This window comes from Pteropus alecto, unplaced genomic scaffold (genome assembly GCF_000325575.1).
Source record: "Pteropus alecto unplaced genomic scaffold, ASM32557v1 scaffold67, whole genome shotgun sequence".
Lineage (NCBI taxonomy): Eukaryota > Metazoa > Chordata > Mammalia > Chiroptera > Pteropodidae > Pteropus > Pteropus alecto.
In genome coordinates, this window is record NW_006441061.1 from 2,714,765 (window position 1) to 2,739,367 (window position 24,603).

The following is a 24,603-nucleotide window of genomic DNA, read 5'->3' on the forward strand; positions in this document are numbered from 1 at the left end:
GGGCCCGCGGGGGGGAGCGTGAGGAAGGGCTGGCCGCTGCCCTCAGCATCCCTGCACTGGCCTATCACGTCAAGGTGTCTTCTCAGGAAAAGGACAATCCTAGCAGAGGGGAGCGGAGGGTATCGTCGTTTTCAAACACTGGGAACAATAGCCTTGACTTAGGGTACAAGCTGCCTCTCGGTGGAATTTCCAGGTTCCAGGAGAGCCCTTCTCCGTTCTTCTCCGGCGGAAGGTTAAAGACACAGCGTCCTCCCTCTGAGGCCCCCCAGCCTGAGCTTCCACAGACGGCAAGTGCTCTGCAGACTATGTTTTCTTAATGTATCAAAAATAATGCATTTATTACAGAGAAACTATACAGGTTTCCTGTTTCTTTGTTCTTATAGCATTTTTTTATTCTCTCATTTTAGTGATTCTGAAATTGGGATGCATCTTAAAATAGATTGGACATTTTGATATGATACTATTTCTTTCGATTTCCCGAAGTGGTGTACTTTAAATCCACAGTGATTCCCAAATGACTACATCCTAGAATTGGGGAAGTACCGTATAAGTAGAGTTTGGGGAACAAAACATGGAATCCATGGCAGAAAACAAACAAAAGGGACCCTTCGTGGTGGAGAGTTGGGGCCAGTGCCTTAAACAGTGACAAGTCTAAAAATGACAAAGTTTCCAAGAAACTTTACATATGACCATTATGGACAAAAAAATGCTGACGAGGCCTAATTCCGTCCCAGCGTGTTTCTTTCTGTGTGGGTGACATACTTGTAGCAAACAGTTCCTAAAATTATCCTCATACCACTCCTCCAGATTTCAAGTCAGACATATCTGCACATTTAACAGAAGGAGCTTTCTTCTCCCTTTGTTGTATTCGCTAATTTGTAATTGTTGGGTTTGTGGGGAAAAGCATCCTTCTTTTGGTGGTTGGCCTGTGGGTTTTTCTGAGGCAGCCTCAGGGAACGTGGCCGTGGGGGACCCCGGGAATGTCCTGGGGGAGCCACCCCGCACGTCCCCGGCCTGTGCATGTGGCAGGCCGTTGGCTCTGTGAGCACGTGCACGGGGTGCGGCTGAGTCCAGGCCGTGTTTTGTGTAAAGAATGGAGGTGCTTTCGGCAGCGTGTCAGCATGGCCGGGAGCTTGTCAGATGAAGGGCTGCATCCCAGAGTCTGCACCTCACAGGGGCGACTCAGGCGGCAGAGAGCAGGTGCAGAGGACCCCTTCAGAGTTCATCCCGCGCAGCGCTGCCCCCTCAGCCTTCCCGATGTCCCCGCTCAGGGCACCCGCCAAGGTGCGGAAGGCTGATTCATCCCCCGATGCGTCTCTGGCAGCGCTGTGGTGTTGGCTGCTGAGTGAGAAGGCAGAGCAAGCCCTGACTCGGTTCACAGAGCGGTCTGGGAAAAACGAGAGGAACGCCGCCCTCATCCCGCCTTTCCCCTCCTCTCCAGGCTCACCGCGAACGCTCTCCCACAACGCGCGGCTTTGCGCTGAGCCCCCGCCCCGCAGCCAGGACACGGGTCCTTTAAGACTCAAGTCTAGGCTGGCTTCATCCTTGAACACTTCTTAGAGGAAGATTTCTGTAGCTGTACATGGGAAAATGGCTTCTTAGTGAGACTGTAAACAAGGAACTGGATATTTTTTTATTTTCCTCTCATGGTCCGGTTTCCGACCTTGAATATCACTTTCAGAGCTTGTACCAAGAAGACACAGTAAGGAGCAAATTTTCCTGATACCTGCCCCCGGTCCCCAGTAGAGTCCCATTGACTGCAGCCCCCTGGCTGGCCCAGGGTCCTGGAGCAGGAGGCCATGTGTCAGTCTCTCCACAGGCAGCGACCCTCTCAGGTGGCATTTCACACCACATTGGACTTTTATCTGCACCCCATACCGTCCCCTGAGTAGGTGGTAATGAGCCACCGAATGTGCTGACTTCTCCAGTCCCTCCTTGGTCCATTACAACAAAAGTTGCTCTTTCCTCATTAGAACCATTTTTGTCAGAGTGTCTTTAATCAATGGCTTCCCCAGGGACAATATTTTTAGAAGTTGTATTTTTCACACTCTCCCTTTTCCCCTTTTGGAAAATCTCTTCCCAGGGCCCAGTGAAATGAACTAATGAGATGCCATGAGAGTTCGGGCCAGTGTTAATTGGCAGGAAGCTGCTCATGCACACCTCCGGTTCCGTCCTGCCTTACCTGTGGTCCTTCCCCCTGTCTCTCCGGTGCAGGTTGCCCAGACAGCAGATGGTGTGGATGCTGACCTCTGGAAAGACGGCTTATTTAAATCCAAGGTGACCAGATACCTGTGTTTCACAAGATCATTTTCCAAAGAAAATGTAAGTCCAGTAGCGCTTTGCCACGTGCTGAACGAGCACCAGCCATTTATGTTCCTGTTGAAAATTTCCTCATTTTTGTTTGTTTGTTTGTTGTGGCGGTGGTTTATTTTTATTGCTATATTAATTTATCTGTGGTTTTAGTGGACTGGGTCGCATCAGCAGCTAGCGCTGTGTTTCATCTATTAACAGTATTATTAACCACGTACCCAAGTGTACAGTGAATTTCATTAAAATGCGTGCGCAGAAGGAAACCAGGAAATTTCTCCCCCAGGCTCAGATGCCTACCTCCCCTCCAAGTAACAAATCACAGGTAGTGGCGACTTGGGGACTTTCCCGTGGGGCTGGGATGAAAGCTGACCGGCAAGTGGAGGCATCGCTAGAAAGATGCTGCATGGTCACTCCTTACCACAGATACGGCCTTTCCAAAATGACCGGCTTCCTCCCCGAGTCTCTGTGACCTCTGACATGTCATTGTTTTTGCAGGTAGGCATCCACATGTGCAGACTGCTTTTTAGTATGCTGTTTTTAATGCTTGGGCCCATAAATTAGGAAATTTTAAAGATACCTTCTGAGGCTTTTCCAATAGTGTTTTAACGGGTGGCTTAGAAAAAAGGGAACTAGCTTTCCTGAGCATCCACCCCATGTGAGGCCTGCTCAGGCACCCTGCAGATAACACCTCTTCCATCCTGAGACAGACTCTTGAAGTATTAGCTCCTTTCCTGAGGTCAGACAGTTTTTGTGCTTGTCCAAGGTCACCTGTCTTCCCTAACCCCAAATGAGGGAGCAGTCAGATTGTCATTTTCAGGGGTGGCAATTTATTCTTGGCCTAAATGTTATAATCTTTTTCTAAAGCAAAGTTTTTTTGAAACATTTTTATAAATTTTATTATAACGGTAATATATATGTTCGTGGTTTAAAAAGAAAAAAGCAACTTCAGACATCCTCATTTAGAAGCACGAAAGGGGAAAAGGAACAGCCTTTTTCCTCGTCACCCCCCCCCCCCGCCACACAGCCCTGTGGCCCTGTCACGGGGCCCTTGTGTGTCCCGCCAGCGTGTCCTGGGTGCGGACAGTCGTAAGGCGCTCTGGCCATCACTCTCTTCCACCAGCCGCTCCTGTCTTTGTTAGGAAAATTATTTCTCATGTATTTGGGACTGGGGAAGAAGTCCTTGCTTTAATTCCTGTCCCCCCCCGCCTCCAATTACGAGAGTAACATGCTTGTAAAGTGCAGGGTTTCTAACGGCATAGGGACAGTCCTGGCACTAGACATTGGAAATCTTTTGCACACAGGCCCGAAGGCGGCAGCCGAGTCTGTAACGAGTGTGAGCAGGTCCCTGGTCTGAAGGCCGGGTTGCCTTCACAGACGTGCGCTCATGGCGTTTGGGGCAGTCGCCCCGTCACCCCCCTCCTCTCCCCCTGTGTCCACAGCCGCACGGTGCACTCCACGCCCCTTTGTCCCTGCAGTTTACCGAAACCCTTTTTTGAAACTATGTATGTTTTTAGTTTTCGTCACCTCTGTTCTGTCTGCTGGCCCGCACGTTCATGGCTGCTCAGGGCTGGAAGGATGAACTCCCGAGGATTCGAAGTGCTCGTATTCACACCCTCGCTCTGCTCAGTGGCTTCGCGGTGTCATTGCTGATATCTGCTGAGCCTTCACCTGTCCTGACTGAAGAGGCTTTATTTCAAAACTGTGCCCTCAAAGGACAGCCACGACCTCTTTGATCGTTTTCAATGTGTTTTTGCTGTGTTTCCCCCTGAAGGCTGTGGGTTATTTGCATTCTAGGCCAGTTGAGTCCCCGATCCCTCGGTGTGGGAACAGTGACAAGTCTAAAAATGACAGAGAGAGGTCACTGGGGCTTGTTAGTTTGGGGCGTCATAGGTAAACGTATTATAGAAAATGCACTGACTTAGTCCACATTTGTTGAACATTAGAGAGATGTTTATTGACTGTCTACTTTGTGTGTCTTAGTCCATGGGGGCCAGGCGTGGCAGGGGGTGGGGTGCAGTGAGGGGTGTAAGATGAGGAAGAAGGTAGTGGGGGAACCCCCGCCTCTCCCGTGAAGCAGTATACGGAATAGGTGCATTTCGTTTTCCGGGGGCCCCTTGTCAGCCCAGGAACGGAGCAGGAGGAGGCATATTTCAGGCTGCCGCAGCCGGTCTGTGCTGGCCCTGCTCTCAGAGCCAAGACTTTGCAGAGCATAATTTTTTACAGCTGTAAAGGAGGGATGTGGGATCTCCAGACTGGACAGATTCTTAATTAGGTGACTTGAGACTCCCAGTGTAGGAGTTTGGGGAGACTCCTTTGAAACCTAAATTTCTTTTCCCCAATAACGCAGTTAATACAGAAACCTGGCTTTGGAGTGACATTGCTTCCTGGGGAAGGATCGAGATTAATTGCACTTTTCATGCCCTGTACTTTCTGCATTACCTGTAATAATAATGTATATAGATTAGGTAGGGAGGATATTAAACAGAAGGATTTATGAACATTTGAATATTAAGTTGGTTATCTGTGGCTACCTTAAATGCAAGGTTGTCAAAAATAATTACAGTATACTAGCAAATACTGGCTACCAGAGACAATATAAACACCCTGAGTCAGTGCATATTGGGCTTTTGGCATGAATCATTTGCTCAACAAGGATTGGGAATACGTTCTTCATATTTATGAGGAGGAAATGAAAGGGAGCACGGGATGGGGGTTGGGAGAGGAACTCACAAAATTAATGGTGTCGCAGACCTGCTGCATGAAACCCAGTGTGGTGGCGGCCATGTGCCCAGGGCCCCCCCTGGACCGCAGGAAGTCCCGAAGGCACAGCCCCCCGCTCCGTACGCACGGGAGGGTTTTCTGATGCGTTTTTTAAACGGCCTCACGGCTGACGTTCTGGTTTTACGATCGGGGACGTGTAGAGTGTGGAGGGCGAGGTCGCTAACTGGTTTGCAGTTGACTTCCGTAAAACCCAAGCTGTCACGCAGAAGACGTTCGAGAAGGATATTGATGAATGCCCATCTATCTCCAGGGCAGGGAAACCTACCCAGCTGCTAATTTCTCAATGCAGAAAGCGGTGATGACATGGAGACGCAACTGCCATGAAAAAAAATTATGATAGATTAGATGAGGCGACTCTGAAAGCCGCCGATGTTTGCGAGTCAGCGTAACCGCTCAGACCCTCCCCGCACGGTCAGAGATTTATTCCCCACCCGTGAGGGTCCAGCCCTCCGCTTGCTGTGCTGCACTGTGCTCCATTTTCCCGAGGCCCAGCCACCTGGGGTGTAACGGTACCGCATCGTCGGCAGACACGACGGTTCCGAGAGACAGGATCGGTTTTGCAACCACGGCGCCGCAGCAGCGCCGGCCGCAGTTCCCGCGCGGCGCGGTCACCCTCGCAGTCGGGTCCCAAAGAGTTTATTTCATTTGCGCACGTTTGGTTTATAGCGTATTTATCAGATACACCTTTAACGTTTTTATCGAGACAGTTTAGATTTGTCATCCAGCGGGGAAGGGCTGACCTCCGATGACGCACAGACGCGGAGGCGCAGGCCCTTCTCTGAGCAAGACAGAAACAAGGCCTGAAGAGTGAGCGGGGCGGCCACGGTGACCGGGAGCACAGAACGAGGAAGCGGAGCGTGTGCTCAGGCTGGGCTTCTGGGGATGAGGGGCTTCTGGGAAATGGGCACGCAAAGAGCATCGCTAGGATCCTAGCAGGAGAGACTTGGGATCGGAAGCCATAAGTCTTCCCTTAACTGGCTCTAACTAGAGAGGGGGAAGCAAGCTGCAGATCACTGCGAAGACCGTAATGAACTCTCCGAGGCGGCCCCACATATTTAAGTTGTAGGGTAGATATCTTTTGAGCTCGTATACACTCCGAAAGGCGGGCGCCGAGTGCCAGTGTGTTTGCGGAGAATTCTCTCTCGCAATTAGAGTGGCGCGTGCCATCTTTGGAAGATATTTCTGCAGTGGTTTCAGAAATTGCGCACTGTGGACCCCATATACCACCCCTAAATAGAGGCTTTAAGAGGCTCTGGTGCATGTCATTTTAGAAGATGTGTAATACTGAGGCAGTAGGGCTTTTCACTCTATTAGTTTATGATTCTTGGGATTTTACGAGAATGTATCTAGCAACAGAAATGCATGTCGACGTGCAGACTGGCAATCACTTAGGAATGTGATTGGTTCTCTGTTAGGTTTATATGCAGCTCTGTCCCCAACAGCACTACCCCAGGAATTTGCTCTTTATAAAATCTGCCGGGCCCAAGAGCTGATGCTCCAGGCTGAGTGGCAGCCTCCTTGGGACCTGTGCAGAGCTGCCTTCTGCTGGGTTATGTCTCAAGCATCTCCTGGGTTGCTTGTCTGCCTAACCAAGGCCACATCTGAGTGAGTGGCTTTGAGGTTCTGCAGATGAAACTCCTTCCCGAGGGCCACCGAGTCCCTGTGTAACCGCTGGGGAACGTTAAGTGGCACCTACTTTAATTAACCTGCTGTCGTAAAGCTGTAAGAGTCATTGTGTTAAATATGCATCTCGAAGCCAAAATGGCAAACCCACCACAGGCGTGTTCAGATTAATAGTCTGTATCTCTTTTCTTTCTTCCCAAGAGTCATCTAGGGAACGTGTTAGTGGATATGAAGCTCATTGACATCAAGGACACTCTGCCTGTAGGCTTCATCCCAATTCAGGAGACGGTGGACACACGTGAGTCATCCTTTAGTGCCACTCATCACAATGAGAGTTTCCTTCCTCCAGGTATATTTTTAGATATTTTTTATGTGCATTTTTCTTTGGAAACATTTTAGGAGTCTTTACCGCATGCCCATGAATAAACCCTGCAGCTCTTGACGTGTGTCTGACTCGGTTCTCCAAGGAGTTTACAGTGTTCTCGTTAGCGCCATGTAAGTGAGCAGGATGTCCTTTTCTGTTAGAATGGGGCTCCCTGCAGAATCGGCCACTTAGGAACGGACGGACAAAGACACCGGAGCTAGTTTTCCTCAGTGCAGCCTCTGGTATTGCGAAGCCAAGCTTGGCACGAGACCCAGCAGCAAAGGGAAAAATAAATCAAGAGATGCCCAGGGAATACGAATGCAGTGATGTCCCCCGTTTTGGAGTCTTGGAGCTCACAAGAACAGCCAGAACCAGAGAGACTGCATGCTGGGAAACACAGGATTCGTCTGAGCGAGTGCTCTGAGCCCTGCGTAGAACCAGGCAGAAGCGAGTCGCTGATGAATCGGAAGCTTCTTCGGGGTCCCGGGGTGCTTTCAAGCCCTTGTCATGCACGCCAGTCATTAAATAGTGCTGGGAAGCCTTGGGATATTTGAGCCTCCCCATTTTGATGTAATACCACTTAGCTTGTTTTATTGTTAATTACTCTGACCAACTTTAGGATTCCCACAACAGCGAAGCAGTGAATAAAAAACACAAACACAGAGAATCCTTTCTTTGTGACACACGATTTATTTATGAAATTCCGTGTCTCATTCTGTGTCAGACATACTTTATGTTTCCACCATTTTTTGATGTTTTCTTGCTAACGTTTCATACAGACCAGACCTTCCATATCTATACAGACCCCACGTAGCAGTTATTTAGTGAAACAAATAGATTCCGTTATAGCATGTTTTTATTTTTCTCAGAAGTCTCTTCACTTTTGGACATTTTGTTTTTACTTGTTATTATATGTATTAGCTAATAATTATAATAGCTGATATTTAGCATGTTTTTACTCTATGCCAACTTCTGCGATGCTTTACATACCTGATCTCTTCGAATCTTTAGAAGACTCCTGTTCATAGATGGGTATTATTAAACCCATTGTACATATGAAATAAATGAGGCACAGTCACTACTTAGGGCTTAAAGAACTTACCCGAGGCCACACACATTTCGAAGTAGGGGACTAACGAGAATACGCACACCAGTCCGACACCAGCCACACTTTTAACCACCGTGTCACTCTATAAGAAGCAGGTGTTTAAGCACCTTTTACAGATAGTTCATATCATGTATTTGTATATCGGGTTCTTTTGGTGACTGCTTTGTTGAGAGGTAATTCACCTGTCATACAGTTTACCCATTCAAAGCCTGCCATTCAGTGGCTCTGAGTTTATTCACGGACCTGTGCAGCCACCGCCACATTCAATTTCGGAACATTTCGTCACCCTCCGAGAAACCTCTCTCCCTGTTCCAGGCACTTTCCATCTCTCCCAACCCTCACGTTTTCACCCTTGCCGGCCCTGGGCACTCACTGATGTGCTTCCTACGTAGATCTGCCTATCTTGGATGTTTCATGCAATAGAATCATACAGTATGTGGTCTTTTTGATTGGTTTCTTTCACTTACCATAACATTTTCAGGGTTCATTCGTGTTGCAGTATGTATCAGGACTTCATTGCTTTTTATTGACAAATAATAATCCTCGTATATGGGCATACCACATTGTGCTTATCCATTCAGTTGATGGATATTTGGGTCGTTTCTGCTTTCGGCTGTTGTGAATAATGCCGCTGGGCACATTCAAGTACAAATTTCTGTGTGGACAAAGGTTTTCATAACTCTTGGGTACATACCTAGGCATGGAATTGCTGAGTCACGTGGTAACTCTCTATTGAGGAACCACCACACTGTTTTTCAAAGTAGCAGTACCATTTTACATTTCCACCAGCAGTGTATGAGGCTTACAATTTCTCTCCATCTTCACCGACACTTGTTATTGTCATTCCTTTTCATCCTGGCCATCCTAGTGAGTGTCGCGTGATCACTCATTGTGGGTTTGATTTGCATTTCCCCGATGGCAAATGATATTGAGCATCTTTCCGTTGGCCATTTGTGTATCTTCTCTGGAGAAATGTCTATTGTTATCCTTTGCCATATTAATTTAGGTTGTCTTTTCAACATTGAGTGGTAAGAATGTTTTAATACACAGTTGACCATTGAACAATATGGGTTTAAATTGCAGAGGTCCACTTATACATGGATTTTTTTTCAATAAATAGTATACGTGTACTTTCTCTTCCGTATGATTTTCTCAATATTTTGTTTTCTCTAACTTATTGTAAGAATACAATATATAATACATATGGCATACACAATATGTGTTAATCAGCTGTTTATTGCTATCTGCGAGGGTTTCAGTCAAGGGGCGGGCTATTTGTAGTTAAGTTTTGGGGGAGTCAAAAGCTATTTGTGGATTTTCAACTGTGCAGGGGGTTGGCCCCCCCAACCCACGTCATTCAAGGGTCAACTACATTGAAAACGTAAATTCTTTATTAATTATATGAGTTGCACAATTTTCTCCCATCTGTGTGTGTTCACTTTCTTGATATCTTTTTAAAATATAAAGGGTTTTTATTTGTCAGAGTTTTATTTATCTATTTTTTTTTCCTTTGTTGCTTATGATTTTGGTGACATACCTAAGAAACCACTGCCTAATCCAAGGTCACCAAGATTTATGCCTCTGTTTTCTTCTAGGAGATTTGTAGTTTTAGCTCTTACATTTATATCTTCGATCCATTCTGAGTGAATTTCTGTCTGTGGTGTGAAATAAGGATGCGACTTTCTTATCCTGCATGTGACTGCCCAGTTGGATACCCATTCTTGCCCCCACAGAACTGTGGCGTCATCCTCACTGAAAGTCAGTTCACCATAGATGTGAGAATTGGTTTCTGGACTCTGCGTTCTCTTTCATCGATCTGTATGTCTTTTCTTGTGGTCAGTATCTCAGTCTTGATTACTGTAGCTTTGTAGCAGGTTTTGAAACCAAGAAGTATGAGTCTTCCAACTTCGTTGTTCTTTTTCAAGACGATTTTGGCTATTCTGGGTCCCTTGAATTTCTTTTTCTTTTTCTGGGTCCCTTGAATTTCCATACGAATTTCAGAATTTGTCCGTTTCTGCGAAGAAGTCAGCTGGGATTTTGATAGCAATGGTGTTGAATCTGTAGATCAGCTTGGTTATGTGTAGCCTTTGGATGAGTTCCTTGTGATAAGTTACCAGGTACTTGAGGCTGCTGGGTAACAGGTCCTCTGCGGTCTGTCTCCAACCTCCCTCTACACACATACTCCTCACCTTCAAGCTCCCTATCCTCTACCCAAAAGGAGCCCTCTGCAGACTCCTTTTTTTTTTCTGAATCTACATATTTGCTTTATTGTCTTCTCTGCCTGAAAACCCTTTCCCTCAACTTTGAATGTCCACACCCCGTATCTCTCAAGTTCTCCCACCTGCATCAGACACATCCCAGTTTGAATCAAGCTCTCCTTCCTCTCCACAGTCAGTTCAGATTGATGAGTGGCTAGTAGGCACTGCAGGCTATGGGATATAAAGATGACTAAGATACTGGCCCTAGCCTCAAGGACCTTAGTCTATGGGTGACCTGGACCTGAGAACAAGGAATTGCGTTACAGTATCATTGGACAGGGCTGTGATCGGTCAGAGGCCCCCCTCTTTATTGCTTTTTATTTCACCTGGCACAGCACACATTGTTTGGAAGGGACGGAGGGGAGTGAGCACATGCACGTCACAGCGGTGGGAGGTCCACGGGAGTGGCCGATTCTGCCTCTGCATTCCGTTAGGACAAACTGCCGCTTGGCAAGTTGGAGAACTTGTGCTCTGGAGTGAGTCTCACCTGATACTGAGTCTGGCTTTGCTACTTCCAGCTGTAGGACTTCACCGTCCTGGGCCTTGGTTTCCTCATCTGTAAAATGGAGTTGGGGGAAATATTATTCATCTCATCTCATAATGCTGCTTTTAGCTTGCATTTTAACCATGTACGTGGTTTCTTCATGTCTTTATTACTTATCTTTGAGGGCAAGATCCATGTTTAATTCATCTGTGAATCACCTAAGGTGCCCATCGTACACAGTGCCTTGCTCAGAGGCTGGGCCCAATAACAATAAGCTTTATTACTCTCTGTTGCCAAATTAACTTCCAGGAATATCAGTTCACAGTGCTACTAATGATACAGGCTCGTACCTGCTTTCCACAGGCCTGCCAGCGTGGGTTTTAAATTTTTTATTTGGTTTTGCTATCTTAATTTTATTTAATTTCCACTTCATTATTTATTAGCAAGACTGAACATTTTCACAAATGTTTGCTGGCCACTTTTATTTATTCTTAAAAGACTTATCTGCTTGAGAACTAAAATTGCTTGTAGACTTGTGTTTATTTCCCATTTTTCTCCAGCGTTTTTCTTAGTCTTAAAATTTGCATTGGTGTTCATTTTTGACAACTCATTGACTGATAATGTCTTTATAGTGATACACTATAGAGACACTAAGCATTTCCCATTCTGCATTTTTCTCTCAATTTGTCAAACCACTTAAGTGAGGCGGCCCAGAGCTGATTCCTGTTGGGGTCGTGTCCAGCTGCTGTGGGGTGACCCCACATAGTAATTCTGGGTGGGAAGCCACTCCCCGCAACTAGGAGTGTAATGGTTGCTGCCCCATGGACATTCTGAGATCGTCCTGGCATCTCCAGCGTGTATCTTATCACACAAGGAGGGCGGGTTTTGGGTAGCCTGTTTATTTTGGGTCATACAGTCATTTTCTGGAGCCTTTTACCCAGGGGACAGGTGAGCACAAGCTGACCAGATAAACCTGTGGTCAGCTCTGTGCAGTTTGAGTGCATTTAAGGTCCTCATTTTATAGAGTCAGCCAAAAAGATGAGACTTCTATCATTAATTTGAAATAGTTTGTTGTAATCCACAGAGTACTTAAAAACTGGAGAACTGTTTCAGTAAAGTGCTTTGTCCTTTCCCTGTATTCATTAGCATGGCTGAACACTTTTCTGTTGACTCTGCATAATATGTTTACTTAAAATCAGGCCTGTCTGAGCCTATGTAATTAGTGGCTCCATCTCTGAGAGTTTGCCGTAGACGGGAGGAATGGAGCAAAGAGCAGCCTGGCAAAAGCAAGTGAAGTACCTGCATTGTCTTTTACTTTGAGGACAGATCTCACCTTCTTCACACTTGCCAAGGCCCAATCTGATCAGCTAATAGTTTTCAAAGGGGAAGGGTTGCTCCAGACGCTTTCCCGCAGGACACTACCCCGCCTCGCTGGGTACAGCATTTGGGGTCTGGCTTCGGGATGTTATTACTCATAGCTTGTGGGTCTGCTCTCGCCCTCAGTTTCCTCGCTTAGGAAGAGAACCCATACAATTTCCGAGTTTCCGCCTGGCTCTTTTAAAACCAACCCCCCACCCCGGTCCCCAACGACAATACAATACCGCCGAGTCTGCCCTCCCCTTGGTAAAATCAGTTCCAAAAACAGGACCGCCCTTTCCTCCCCATGCTGCTCCCTGCTTTAAATGTACTTATTTCAAGAACTGAGGGTTCTTGAACGTGAGTGCCCAGCCCTGACATACAGGGTGTGCTGGAGGCTTACCTGTAAAGATGATAAGAGTATCCAATAGAGAACATTCTTTATTGAGCACTTCCTGGGTGCCAGGCGTCGGGCCAAGTGTAGCACGTGTGTGATCCCCTTTCATCTCCCCTACGTCCCCATTTCATTAACTTCCTTTTACGGGTAATGGAACCGAGGCTAAGAGAAATTCAGGTCATAGTGCCAGAAAATGGCAGAGGTGAGATTTTAACTCAGATCTGTCTGACTCATGTATTGAGACACGGCCGTTGATTAAATCTCATGTTTAAAAACCACAAAAGAACAAATACCTGGTCGGTCACCACTGGAGGTTGCTAGGGAACCGACTCATCACTCTAAGACTTGATAAATAAAAGAGTCATGCACTCGTTTTTTTCCTATACAAGCATATTGCAGAGAGCTCAAGTAGTTAAGAAGAAAAGTTATTTTTTATGTAGAAGCGTTCCAGCTAATAAATGTAGAAGGAATGATGGATTTAGAAAATCACCACTTTGAAAACTTTAATGAAATTATGAACCTATGCAACAGGGGGAAGAAAACACCACCCAGGGAATGGTCATTGGGGACTTTACAGCTGAGGCACCAGGCTCACACCACGGGAAGCCCGGGGTGGCCCAGCTGGATGGCATGCCTCACGGTGTGATGCCACGGGATGTACATGCGCCACCTGCGAAGTGCTCTCACCTGAAGAAATCGAACGTGCGCCTGCATAGAGCCTTGAGCTGTAACTGCCAGTTTACAGGAAGTACAGGGGAACCACCCAGTTTCTTCAACCTACCAGGGCCCCGAGGACAAAGGGAGAGGTCGTTACCAAATAAAAGGGACTTACGAGGCCTAACAGCCAAATTCAGACAAACCAACAGTTAAAGGACGCTTTTGAGATGTTGGAGAAAACTTGAGTCTAGACTGTCTATTGGATGAAATTAAGAAATCATTGTTCATTTTGTTAGGAATGAGAATAGCATAGTGATCACGTTAAAAAAAAAAGTCACTGCCACAGATGCCTGCTGAGATATCCACGGGTGAGAAGTCACGGCGGTGGAAATTCATTTTAAATTCTCCAGCAAGACCAGAGGTGATGGGGAGGGACGAAAGCAGCCTGTCCATTTTTGACAGTGTTGAAACTGGATGACCGGAACATGTGGATTCACTTACTATTCTCTCTACGTTGGGGAAATGTTAGAAAATTTCTACAGTAAAAGGGAAAAAAGCCCACGTGGTAAAGCGTTAATACTCAGGGTCTCTCTGCGCGTGTGTCTGACGGCCGGTGCAGGGAGCAGGCTGTTTGTGGTGGTGGCTTCTAGAAGCCAGCCCCACGGTTTATTCCAGACTGTTTCTCCTTGCAGAAGCAGACGTACCCCTGGGAGCCCCTTCTCGGCAGGGGCTGTCTGGGGTCAGGTCGTGAACGCAGAGCAGGGTGACTGATGCCCAGTCTGCAGTCACAGCCTGTCCACTGCGGCCCTATGGAGGGCAGCGGGGGTAGAACCCAGCCCTCCTGTCAGGCCACTTGGATGACCGGTCGCTTCCGCTGACAGGAAGAGTATGTGACAGGAGACGTGGTACTCGGAATAGAGATGTCGGCATTTCTGGAAGGCTCATACCTTTTCTTGCTCTTTCCTTCAGAGGAAGTCGCATTTAGAAAGAAGAGGCTGTGCATTAAATTCATCCCACGAGATTCGACCGAAGCTGCAATTTGTGACATTCGGATCATGGGCCGGACCAAGCAGGCCCCTCCTCAGTACACGTTTATTGGGTAAGTCTCAGTAACACAGACGGCTTCTTTCTGTCAAGAGCGCTCACGTCACTTCTGGGGATGTAGCCCTGAGGCCACCCATGAGATTCTTGGCCTTCTGGGCAGAGGAGAAGAGTGGGTGGGCAGTGGGGATGGACATGGCGCCCGGGGAGCAGAAAGGAGCCCCGCGAGGAGGAGGCGGGGTGGGGGGAGTTGGCAGGACCTTGTAGCACACGAGAGTGGTTTGGGTTTTATGCCAGGTGCACTGGGAAGCCCTTGGGGGGAAAACGTATTAAAAGACCACGTGATAATTTGGGGGACAGTTTTTTGGCCTGAGGTTCATCTTCTCTGATGAACAGAGGCATGCCGAGGCCTGGGCCCACAGTGGCTTTTTCACCTGGTGGCCCCGGTACTGGGCACGGGCCTGGCTCTGAAGCCGCGTCATAGATACTAAGTACAAGGAATAGGATTTCACTCTGGGCTTTTTGGGTCGTAAGTGACAGGAAACCCAACCCGGGCTGGCTTCAGCCAAGGGAGGAATTTGTTGGCTGACATAACAGCAGAATTCAGGGGCAGATTGGCTTCAGGTGCGGCCAGAAGTAGTCACTGAGAGGAAGTCACTAGGATCTAGGCCCCCACCCCCAATACTTCGCTCTGATTCCTCACAGGGGACCCAGTTCTTGGACGTGTTCTCCCCTAGTGGAGGAATGGTGGTGCTGTTGGTTCACCTACTTTTCCTCCAGGTTCAAGTCCCAAGGTAAAGAGCAAGCAAGTCTGTGTTCCTGGAAGTTCTAGGATTCTGTCTCATTGGCCTTGATTGAGCTCACTGGGGTTCCGTGTACCCTGAACCCAGCACTGCTACCTGGAAAATGTTCTCTCTTTCAGTCCTGAGCTGGAAGCGGGGCCGGTGCCATTGGAACTCGGGGACTAAGAAGGGGGTGGAGGTGGGGGATGAATAGCTGCTGGGTGTCCAAAAGGCAGTGGGTGCTCATTATCCTCAATCAGCCGAAGTTCAGGGCTTTCCCGTTAATCAGTGTGGTGGATGGTTCTCAGCCTCTCAGCCGCAAGCCAGCTCTGCAGGCATCTCACTTGTCCTTGTGGGTCCCCATGGGCGAGTTCTACTCGGCTTTTGAAGTCGGCCTTCTGGATCTGCCTGGTGCTCTGTTTTACTTCTTGCTCCATGAGCCCAGACCCTCCTCTTTGCTCTAGAAGCCAGGGCCTTCCCTGTAGGCAGGGCACTGGAGGAGTGTGGTATTTGCTTGACGTGCACAGAGAGCTGGTGTCATAGAAATAGAGATTATTTTCACCTTGGTGCATAAGAGTTTGTTTAGACTCTTCAGCTCTGAAGTCCAAATCTTCTGTCTCAAGATTTTGTGGTCTTTAAGAAAGACTCTATGGTCATTCCCTTCTTACACACTCAAAAATCCTGTTTTGGAACATGGTTTAAATGGATTTCACAAACAGGACTATGTAACAGGAGCAGGAAGCAGTCAGGAGTATAACTGTGCTTCAGGTGCCTTAGAAGCAGCCACTTAAATACAAACTGTAGAAGCCAACAATTCAATGATGAACTTTTAAAGTCTAATTTCAGTTACTATGTGTATTTTTAATTACAAATTATACTACTTTGAAAGAGTCAGTTTTTAATAGTTTAAACAATACTAAAGAATAGATTCTTACCAAATATGTCTTGATAATCAAAACTAAGATCTTCCTTTATATCATTTTGAAAAGATTGCTAAAGTCTTGTTTCATCTTGGGGCAAAAATTCTTTTCCAGAGCCAGACAATTCCAGTGTTGTTTTTAAGTAAAGAAAGAGAATTCAGTTCAGAACTCTAAGTCACTTTTTCTAAAAAAAAAAAAAAAAAATGAGCACAGTTCCACGTGTTACTTTGCAAGGGTTGGGTTGTCAGCCAGGGGAGACAGACACCCCAGACAGGGAACATCTCCTCGAAGGCTGCACGTGTAGCCTCAGCCGAGACATGGCGAAGTCAGTGCAGCCGATGAGAATCAGCCGTCTATCTAATGAGACAGAATTATGGTTTAGAATCATCCCTGGGTGGACAGAGAAGCTGCTAGAAGAATCCACTGAATAAGTCTGCTCTCGTTTTTTGAACAGATGACATCCCTCTCCATCCCAAGATGCAGTTCTGTGGGGCAGTTGAGAAGTTGTAAATTGGATGTGGCTAAAACGATCTCAGTACAATTCCTAAGAGCAAACCTGTCTCATAAACGCTTGTGCCGTGTGGTGTGCAGCCGGGCTGCGGTGGGCGGGCCTAGCAAGTCTGTCAGGCCCTTTTGTGTCCACCCTTCATTGCGGCGGTTCACGAGGCACATGCTTCGTGGTTTGAAGATGTCTCCCCAAGCTGACTCAGAGAATGAGGCCAACTACAGGTGACATCTCGGCAGTAAGGAGCTTTATCCAGAAGTTGGGGCATGTCCCAGAGCAGGTGGGGCTAATTCTCCTCATAGTCAAAAAGCACTGCTCTGTCTCACCCAAACCATACAAAGGACTTGAAGTGAGTTGTCACATGAACACCTACAATTAAATGGCAAGATAAAAACAATTTTAAAGACCGAGAACCAAGGAAAACGTCTAGAGTGTAGCAGGAAGAGAAGCTCCAGGGTGGGTGGAGGAGGTGGCCATGTCAGAAGGGCCTGCCTAATGGGGACAGTTGCCCTCACACTTGGCTCTGAGCTGTGGTACCCAGAGCACAGAGAGAGGTGACAGAACTGATCCCGTGGAAGAGGATCGACTCCCTAGTGTTTGGGGCTATGATTCTTCCGAAGGAGTCGGTTTGCTTTGTCACTCGGGTAAATGCTTCTTCGTGCTAAACAGTGCCATGAAGATTTCTCTTTTCTCCTAAAGGGAACTGAACAGCATGGGGATCTGGTACCGAATGGGCAGAGTCCCAAGAAATCATGACTCCTCTCAACCCACAACGCCTTCCCAGTCATCATCCGCCTCCACCCCGGCCCCCAGCCTTCCCAGGTGAGGCTTGTCAGTGGCATCTCGTGCTGCTGTGCATGTTACAGCCGTGTGGTCTTGAGTCCCACAGAACAACCTTCTAGAGCACCGCCACTTAGACTCTGCTGACATGGTGCAGAAGCAGTATGCCTCTGATTTTTAAAACCCAGTTCGAAATCTTTGCATTACTTGAATGTTAGGGCCATTCTGTATTCTATTTTGTACATATTCTGAAGCCTCTTAAAATAGAACATGCAACTCTAAATTGGCTTGCTCTTCTAGCGAGCTTGTAGCTACACACAGACACATTTGTAGCCACACAGTTGGGAACAGTGGCCGTGGGAAGGGAGGTTCCTCCTCTGCCTTGGCCAGCGAGCGACTCCTTTGAAACCTTTGAAACGCAACTTTGAAACACAAGAGGGTTGCTAAGTAATTATGTTCATTTTCATGTTGTTTCTTTTCTCCCATGAGCTAAGAATTGAGCAGTTTCTTTCTGTATGGGAGACTAGCGCGCAGTTTTTCAGGGGATGTTAGTGTTAATAATTGTTTCCATAAAGAAACGCGAGGAAGTACAGAGGTCGCCCTGCGGCTGGTGCCTGTTGTAACGGAGGGGATGGGGGTGGGGATGGGGGCCTCTACGCTTCTTGCAAGAAGCACCTGAGAAAAAGGAGCCTGTCAAAGAAAAAGCCTCTGCGTCCCCAGTAAATTACTAGAGGACGAGGGACAAACGGCAGTGATGGATCAAGTCTGAGAAAGGGATGACAAAAGTAAATAAAACAAGTAAACACGGCGAGGCGGCATCACTTGGGGACTGAGGTAGCATCCATGAGAATGGACCTGAAAGCTTCCGCGTGGGCGAACGGAGGTGAGCACTGTCAGCAACAGGACAGGCTCGTCACCGGTGGGCTCCCCCTCCGGGCCCCCACGACCCACACCTTGCCCCCGGGGGTGCGGGGAGAGGGTGGTGTGGCCGCCAGCTCTCGGCCCTGCTCTGGCTGCGCGTCCACCTCCCCCGGAAGAACGTCCCCCGTGAACGCAGTCCGGGCTTTCTCGGGACAGTTTCACAGACTGAGAGAGGCTCCTAGACTTAACTAGCCCTGGAGTCGCCTGAAACTTCAGAAGCAGTTTTCCGGTTCTCTTTGGTATGAGAAGATAATGACTAGCTAATGAGCTCCCCGGAGCGGCAGGTCGAGCCGCTGAGCGTCCGTTTGGCTTAGGAGTCCCAGCTCGGGTCAGCACTTGCCCGTTCCTTTCTCACTGCCCAAAGCACCGTCACAGCTGCCATCCCTCTCACCTGTGCTGAGGTTACCTCAGGCCCATCACCCTGGAGTAGTTGCAGCTGCTCCCCGTTGACAGCATATGGGCGGGAAGGGCCTAGGAACCCGCAGGACCTCGGGGCAGGTTTCGCCTTGCCGTGGAGGAAGAACGCCGGTCCTTCCCGTGCGGGCAGGGGAGTGCTCTCTCCAGAAGCCCACCCGTCCGCGGGAGGACGGTCACCAGCAGCTGCAGCAAGAGGGCCCAGGAGCACAGGCGCCGGGCGCCGGGCAGAACTGGAGGTAGAGCATCAGAACAACGTGTTTATGAGGCTTATGTATTTTATAACCTCTCGCACAGTTTATAGTTTACAATGGCTGCAAGGAAATTGGATCGGTTTTGTTTTACTTGCCAAATAAAAAAATGTCAAAATAGTCAATATAAAATGTATTCTAATTTGGCTGAGTTAAGTCAGCCAGGATGCAGTAGGATAATTGAACGTTATATTAATGCTTCCCGGTAAAAATCACCTGTCTACCCCAAACTCTCCTCTATCGCTGCGCCGTAATTTACAGGTGGCACGCACACCTATGTGAGTCTGATCCGTCAGGGTTTTTGTGTCTTTGGTTTTTGTGTTATTCTCTTATCCAGTATCTCGATTTAAAAAAAAAAAAAAAAAATGAATTGCCGGTTATTTATTCAGATTTTCCATCGAAGATTTATGAAATGATGAGTACATGGCTTTGTTCCCTGAGGCTGCATGTCTCTGTGTCTCGCCAGCAGAGGAGTCTGACAGCTTTCCCTCGGGCGGTGAGCCATGGGTGACGCTCGCGTCCCCAGTGTGGGGCTCTGCGGTGGCCCTGTGAGCTGAAGGCTCCCGTGACTTCTGGTCTTCTCTCCCATCCCCGAGCCTCAAGCTTTAAGACGAACTGGTGGTCTCTTCCCTTCCTGTTTGATGCTTCAGTGTCTTTGCTCGCGTGGACACCCGTGCGTTTGGGTGTGTCTCACATTCCTGCCTCAAATAGCAGTTCAAGTGCCTCCTCCTGCGGGAAGCCTTCCAGGAACTCGGCGGGGCCGGGCTTGTGCCGGGCTCTTTCCTCTGAGTGCTCCTCTGCTGTTACGCCTTCACTTTGTGTTGTGGTCATTGTTGTGAACTCCTTGAGGACAGAGACTTTTATTTTCCAGTGCTCAGCCCAGATCCAGGCATGTATTCGGTTTTGCAAAAAGGCTTCTCCACCAGGTTACCAGCTCCTTCTGCCTTCCCCCCGCCCCACGACTCCCGAGCCCTTGAGCGCTCCTGGAGCTTCTTGTGATTACGAGAGTAACACAAGCTCGTAGAAAATTGAGAGAGTATAGAAAATATGAAAACGCAAATTCCATTTCCAGTGGGCGAAGAAGGCACGTGACCTTGGTTATGTTTCCTTCACGTCATTTTTCTGTGTACTTTTTACATAGGTGATATCATATTGTTGCAAGTTTGTGTTTTGCTGCTGCTTTCTCATGTAGTATGAAACCCCAAGCATAAGAAACGCTTCTTCAAGAGCGGTCTTTGTGTGGACGCAAGGATCAAGTTGCAAAGCCAAGGCTAGAGCGAGAGTGTGGTGATGCAGCGCCCTCTACTGGCCAGATTTGGAGCAGCGGCAGGGAGGACCCACCCGAGGGTTCCTGAGCCATGGACAGCAGGCCCTCTGCCCAGCAAATCCCTTGGGGGGACTGGAACTGAGGGAGCAAGTGATAGCAGCCTTTATTGCCTTCTTGAGCTCGAGTCTTTGTCTCAAAAGCTAAAATCATGTGCTCGGCCTCCATTTCTTATGTCGTCGCTCACATTTCAAAGAATTTCCTGCCATTTTTTTGGAGAGCTGTGGTCCCCTGCTTATTTCAGACACAAGGAGCAGTCGAAGGACCTTTTCAGAGATGATAGGTCCTCACCTGATGACCTCCTGGTCCAAGCAGAACTGCCTTCTCTCTGCAGAGGCAGGTACAGCCCCAGGAGCTTCCTGTCCCTTGCCTTCCTGTTGCCGCAGAGTGCTTAGTCATGGGGTCGGAGCCGGAGCTGTCCCTTCAGAATGGGCAGGCCTGGAGGGACCAGGGCTTCCCCTGCGCTGTATCTGGTGAATTCCACGCAGTGTTAGGTGGCGTTTGTGTCACAGGCAGGATAAGGTGTCTCGGTGGAGCGCCTCTTCCTCATTCAGTGAAACTCGATCTTGCACACAAACACCTCTGCACATTTCTTGAACTTTCCAAGTGCAGAGGGGCATGCCACTTCTTCCGGGAGCTTAGAGCCGTGGGCTTCTGTCCGGGCATCGGTGCTGCTCCGTCCTCTGCCCATCTGCTTCATGCATGTTGGTCAGCAGGGTGGGGCAGGCCTGGGAATGAGGCACAGTCCTGTCTCCCCTCTCTCTTCCCAGCTGGCCTCAGCCTGGCGCAGGCTTCTCCGATCCTCTTCCGGGCCACTGCCAAGGGGGCAGAGGGCAGATAGAAGCGGCACCTTCCTGCTTCACCCAGAGCAGCCCCCACACTCACCTCTCACATACTGGGCCTCACAGGTGATTCTGCTGGGACCGAGCCTGGAAAAGTTCCGGGAGGCAGGCGGATTCACAACTGATGGCGTGCCGGTAGCCCTGGCGGGTGGGCGAAAATCCCGAGAGGGGGCCCCTGCCGAGCCGCCGCCCCTGGCGTGCTGCGTGGCGGAACCGGTGGCTTGATAAAGACATCAGAAGCGTGCTTATCAAATCTGCAGATGACACAGAGTCATTAGGGAGAGCTGATGTGCCGAGTGACAGAATCGATACTCCACGTCTCCCCTGCAGCTGCACACCCTGCTGGAGCCGGGAGATGAAAGGTGATGGTGGAGTGGACAGGGCCTCCTGAGGTTCAGGAATCAATCGCACAGGAGCCAAACTGAGGAGACCGGCCTGAGCAGTGCTTTGTGTGAAAGGACCCCGCCGGGCACGAGCTCAGGTGTGCGGGATGCAGTGGTGTGCGCAGCAGGGCACATCTCGTGACATGGTGTCCCACGCCTGTCAGGTCTGTGGGGAGAGTCGTGTCCACTGCCAGGCACCACCTGTAGAAGTTACCTGACCACGTGTGGAATTTGAGTATGAGAGATCGCTGAGTTTTGACCTGAGACACAGCAGCTGGCTTCAGGTGTTTACACGGTCAATATGTAGGAGGTTTAAATATGTAGGAGGTTTAAATGGTCAATATGCAGGAGTGTTTCCAGGTGGGGATGGATCGTCGGGAGCCCCGCAAGGCAAAATGAGACGAGGTGGACTGAAGTAGAAGGAGGTAGACTTGGGCCGAATGTTTTGAAGAATGGATAAAGAGAACTTTCCCAAAGTGAAAATGCCACGCGTGGTGTTGTCACACTGCTGGCAATGTTCAAACAGCGTCTGGGTTTTTCAGACCTTCAGTGGTTCTTCCTAAGCCTCACTTAAGAAACCTGTCTCATTCTCTGTCCCCACCGTCGCAAGTCCAGATTCAGCAGACCTGCACGTTAGGGCAGCAGACACCCTGCCAGCGGTGACTGCAGGGAGCTCTGGTGGGTGGGGAGGGCACAGAGCCGTGGGCGTTTGTCCCTGAGCTCTGCTCACGGGGCTCTCAGTGCTTCCCCATGCCCTGACGTGTCACCGTCACCTTCTCGCTAACCAGTTCGGACGTCAGGCAGGGCTTGGATGGCTGCGAAGTGGCTGCTGCCGCGCCCTGCCTGGGACACAGGAGGCCCTCGGCAGTGCTGGTGCCCCGTGTCCCCGTCCAGCGTTGGCAGGTACCAGCTGTCGACAAGAATTTTGGGTCTTTTTCAGAGTCCATCTGAAATGAGCGGTCTGGACTGCAGAGTCCTGGAATTTCTGGGACATCTCAGGTTTATGCAAACATGGGGCCTGGGCTGTCTTAGAAAATGTGGAACATGTGCTTCCAGTAGCTCCACTCTGCCCTGCCCGTCGGCCTGGGGGGCTGAGCCTTGTGCACCGTGGTCCTGACAGAGAAGCTGCGCCCAGACTCTGCTCTGCACAGACCTTAGGCCAAGGGCACGTCCCGTGACCCTCCACTGACACTGTCCCTCCCCTGGGAGAGTGGCATCTTCCCTCCCAGAGCGACAGAGCACAGTGCTCCTTTCCCAGCCACGGAGTCCTGCCCTGCAGCCGCGGCCGGCGAGGTGCCGCTTCCTTGGAGCCTGTCCCAGGAGTCCCTCGGGCCGGGCCTTCCTTGGAGGGAGCACGGCGCTGCTCTGAGTTGTTCCAGCAATCTTCCGGTGATTTGTCAGCTTCCAGCGAGATGTCAGTCACAGGTTCCCAAGTATGTTTCTTAGTGACAGACATAATTGTACTTAACTTTTTGCATGGATGTTATCAATCTGTGACAGATACTCTGGGAAATGGGGCATTTTGATTGCAGAAGATCTGTCACCTGCGTTTAGTCTTCCTCTCAGGGACACCGGGATTCAGTCACAACTTTTGCATGTTGATGTCAGGTTTTGAGAACATAGATCCTTGCTGACCTCAAAAATCGTTCCGTCACTCCGATCCCAGGGCTGTCATCGAAAAGGTTAATGGCTCATCCTAAAGGAGAGAAAAAAATCGGGCTGCGGTGATCTAGAATTCAGGCCATGCGCACCCAGGCTCGTCCCTGTCACTCCATTGTCACAAGCCCACGAGCTGCCGCGCTCTGTCCTGGCCTCGCCGACCCCACCTTCCTACAATATGGGATCAACTCTGCTCCTTGACCAACCCGCAGAATAAGCCAGCAACAAGGACAGAGCCTTAGCTCTCGGGCGAGAGTCCTGTTGTCCAAGCTGACAGCCCCAGATCTCCAGGCCGCCTCTGTCAGTGCTCAATCATAAGATGGTTTTTGTACCACAGATGACAGGACTCAAACCACAGGCCCAGAATTGCAGAGGTCAGGGAGGCCGAGTTCACCTTGTGCTGTTGAGAAGTTTGCCACCCATCCGAGGGGCGGAAAGCTTGGCGTGGGTGGCATTTGCCTATGAGGAGGCCCAGAAGTTTCTCCTCTTTTACAGGTTTCACAGGAGAGGGCTCAGCCCAGAGGATTGGAGGGATTTATGTTTTAGAATTGAAAGCGTGTTTTTATATAAGGTGCATCGTTTACGAGAAGGGCTGCGTGTGTCCTGCATCAGGCTGCGATGAGGCGGCCAGGCCGAGGGTTGACCCCAGTGATTCTTTCCTCGCTTCCCAATAGCAAACGAATCAAGACTTGAATTTGGACTCCACTCGCGTAGTAGCAAGAAATGGTTTGGGGGTAGACGAGGCGGGGAGAGGGGGTGCTCTGCCCTGGAGCCTCTGACGGAGGGGGGCCTGCCGAAACGCGCCCGTCTCTGGGGCACGTCCGGGCATAACCGGGTGTCTGGCTCTACGTGAAATCATTAGACTTTTTTGCCTTCCCACTAAAACCACACGCACATTTTTGTTTCTCTGTTTGACTCTGAAGATAGGCCACACATTTTCACGTCCGTCCTTGATGTGACACACCTTTTAAGATGAAGACTAAAATGCAGATTTTTACTTTTTGCACGGGGAGCACACGTGTTGGCCGCGTGCGTTCGCATTATCCTCACTCTGCGGGCGCAGCGTCCCACACGCTCCAGACAAAAGTACCGGCAGCCAGGGGTGTCTCGGAGAAGAACCCTCGGGACGGGTGGGACCGGAGCACGAAGTCGGTTAGATGAGAGGCTGGGCTTCCTGGGCTCAGGTGTTACTTCACTAGCCCACATTGACATCCTTGGCCTGTAACTTCGAAATCCTGGGTTGTCTGCCATCCCGCTGGGCTTCTCAAACGTGTACTTGCCCTTCGTCTGTGCGGAACCGCCCGCCCCTGGCTCCCTGTGAACGGACGCGTCTCCCACGACATCTCGCGCTCACCAGGCGCATCTTCGCATGGTTCCCGAGGTTCCTTGCCCCAGCCATTGCTGTGAGCCGAGCCTCGTGCCGGCCCTGCCCTTCTCAGAGAG

The 24,603-nt window shown here is 49.4% G+C and overlaps 1 protein-coding gene across 1 annotated transcript in view; it reads left to right on the forward strand.

Annotated features, from left to right (window-relative positions):
* The window catches only part of MVB12B (multivesicular body subunit 12B), a 154,455-nt gene that overhangs the window by 39,786 nt on the left and 90,066 nt on the right, over positions 1 to 24,603 (forward strand). The window contains exons 3-6 of the mRNA XM_025051239.1: positions 2,215 to 2,322; positions 6,916 to 7,012; positions 14,308 to 14,437; positions 17,286 to 17,408. Coding sequence (XP_024907007.1) covers positions 2,215 to 2,322; positions 6,916 to 7,012; positions 14,308 to 14,437; positions 17,286 to 17,408 — 458 coding nt within the window. The remainder of the gene's footprint in view (positions 1 to 2,214; positions 2,323 to 6,915; positions 7,013 to 14,307; positions 14,438 to 17,285; positions 17,409 to 24,603) is intronic.